The 2,037-nt window shown below is 68.4% G+C and overlaps 2 protein-coding genes and 1 non-coding gene across 3 annotated transcripts, besides 2 other annotated features; all 3 read right to left on the bottom strand.

Moving 5' to 3' along the window:
• Positions 1-247: 247 nt before the first annotated feature.
• On the bottom strand, positions 248-718 carry TraAM80_08228 (uncharacterized protein; the record flags this gene model as incomplete). The annotated part of the gene is made up of 1 exon (XM_029384983.1): positions 248-718. The coding sequence occupies one exon, from the start codon at positions 716-718 to the stop codon at positions 248-250; it is 471 nt and encodes a 156-aa protein (XP_029235201.1).
• Positions 719-987: 269 nt separating this feature from the next.
• On the bottom strand, positions 988-1,059 carry TraAM80_08227. Its single transcript has one exon. It is a non-coding gene; the product is annotated as a tRNA-Asp (tRNA).
• Positions 1,060-1,171: 112 nt separating this feature from the next.
• On the bottom strand, positions 1,172-1,624 carry TraAM80_08226 (uncharacterized protein; the record flags this gene model as incomplete). The annotated part of the gene is made up of 1 exon (XM_029384982.1): positions 1,172-1,624. The coding sequence occupies one exon, from the start codon at positions 1,622-1,624 to the stop codon at positions 1,172-1,174; it is 453 nt and encodes a 150-aa protein (XP_029235200.1).
• A 33-nt stretch (positions 1,625-1,657) lies between these two features.
• Positions 1,658-1,715: a microsatellite.
• Positions 1,716-1,909: 194 nt separating this feature from the next.
• Positions 1,910-1,927: a microsatellite.
• Positions 1,928-2,037: the final 110 nt, after the last annotated feature.

Below are 2,037 nucleotides of genomic sequence, written 5' to 3'. Positions count from 1 at the left end.
GAGCCCGCCCGTTCACGGCAGCGGCCCGACACGCGGTGAAACACACGCCACCCCATACGGCGGCCCAGCGTCCCACCGTTTTGGACGCCGGAACCGCCCGCCGTGGATAACGCCAGATAGTGGTGCGAGACCCTGCTGGTCCTGCACTACCTTCTACTGCGGGAGGCGCGCGCTTCTGCGAAATCGCGGCGGCTCGCTGGAGAGCGAGATGCTCCCAGCGGGAACTGGAAGAGAGGACGGGCTGGGGTCAGGCTGAGGCAGTGTTTGCCGCGCGCTGCGAACCCCGCTCGCCCCGCCGGCTATGGTGGCGAATGGCCCGCCCACCGCCAAGAAGAGGCACACGGGCTTCTTTGAACTCATGTGCGCCGCCAAGTCGATCCAGCATGGAAAAAGCCCACACCCTCCGCGTTAAATTCCACTGGGGAATCTCCGGGGCGCCGTTTTGCGTGGGGGTGCTTTTTGGGGCGCTTTTTGGGAGTGCGCCGGGGCCTGCTGCCGTAAATTGCGAGACCCTGCGCCACCAGCCGCCCACCGCGCACAAAGCAGCGGTGACTACGCTCAGCGGTGGTGCCGGCGGTGGTCTTGTCCCGTTTTCCTGGAAAACAGGCGTTGCCGTACTGCCTCCCAAACCTGGCGAGCCCACCGGTAACCCAATCTTGCTTGGGCCCGTTGCCTTTTTCAGCCTGCCCGCGCGAGGTCGCAGAAAGGGCCGAGGCATGCCGCATCCGCAGCCGCTGGGCAGGAAACCCACCACCCAACACCCCGCCGCCGCCACGGTAAAGCAACAAAGGGGCAAGAAGTCAAGGGGCTGATTGCCGGCCCTCAGCTTTTCTCTCTGCGAGGCGCCAAACACCGGCACTACGGCAAGGCGGCCCACGCGGCTTTGTTGAGGTGTTGCGACCTGCCTTCCTTTTGGGAGGGCGGCAAAGCGCTGTTCAGCGGCACGTTTGCGCACGTGGCGCGCGCACCGAAGTGCTTCCAAAAAAACTTCCCGGCCGGGAATTGAACCCGGGTCACCCGCGTGACAGGCGGGTATACTTACCACTATACTACCGAGAACTCCGACACCCCCTTTTTAAGGACTTACAGCGTTTGTCTTTGTTTTTTTTGTTTCCGCCACCCCCCGCCATCCACTCCGGGGCGCCATCCCACGGCGCCCCGAAGGCCACCACTAAGCAAGACGCCGCGCCCTCTTTAGAAATTGGTGCGGCGCGCCCCCGCTTTGCGCACAGCTCTGCCGGGGGGACCTTTCGCCGCGGCCGCCGGCGCGAAGCGCCCTTCCGCGTGGTCGTGGGGGGAGGCCCTCGGCCCGAGAGCGCTTTCCTGGCGAGCCCCGCCGGCGCTGGTTTTGCCAGGAGCCCCCCCGGGCCCGAGCAACAGCGCGGCGCCTCAGCAGCGTGCGCTGGAAACGCGGCCCTGCACTTCGCTTTGCGCAAAAGGCCCCGGCGGTGCAGGGCAAGTGCTCCGCCCACCGGGGTATCGCCGCGCAGGAGCGTGGGGGGTTGTCGCGGCTCGTTGCCAGCTCCGGTTCCGGAGAAGCACAGCGGACACCAGGCGCGCGCTGTGCGCCCGCGGTGGGCCCGATGGGAGGGGCGCCTTCTCGCTTCCCCGCGTCTCCGCCCATAGGGCGGTTCTGCTTGTCCAAAATGGGGTTTTAGCGGCGCGCCGGCGGTGAGGGCGGGGGCCGGCGGGCGTCGCCCCCAGGCCGCGGCGGCCCGGGGCCTTGGGGTTCGAGAACTGGCCGCCAGCGCGCACCCGCGCTGCGCCGCCACCGCGGTGCCCCCCTACCCCCGCACAGGGGTGCATCCTCGATCGTAGGGCCTTTTTTTCCTCGAGGGAGGGCTGCGCCGCAGCCGTTTCGACACGTGGCTGTGGGGCGCCCCTCTGCCTTCGCCGAAGTGGTTTTATTGGGGGGGGGGGGGGGGGGCGAACGGCGTACGGCGAGGACCACCGAGGCTCTTCGACGGCGCCGGCGGTGGCGGCGAGTAGGCGCGGGGGCACCACCACTCCTCTGGTGGCGGGCCGCAAGCGCCGCCC

Source organism: Trypanosoma rangeli (assembly GCF_003719475.1).
Source record: "Trypanosoma rangeli strain AM80 chromosome Unknown Tra_15.4_contig_00389, whole genome shotgun sequence".
Lineage (NCBI taxonomy): Eukaryota > Euglenozoa > Kinetoplastea > Trypanosomatida > Trypanosomatidae > Trypanosoma > Trypanosoma rangeli.
The sequence above is the reverse complement of the archived record's forward strand: the minus strand, read 5'-3'. Positions and strand labels throughout refer to the sequence as shown.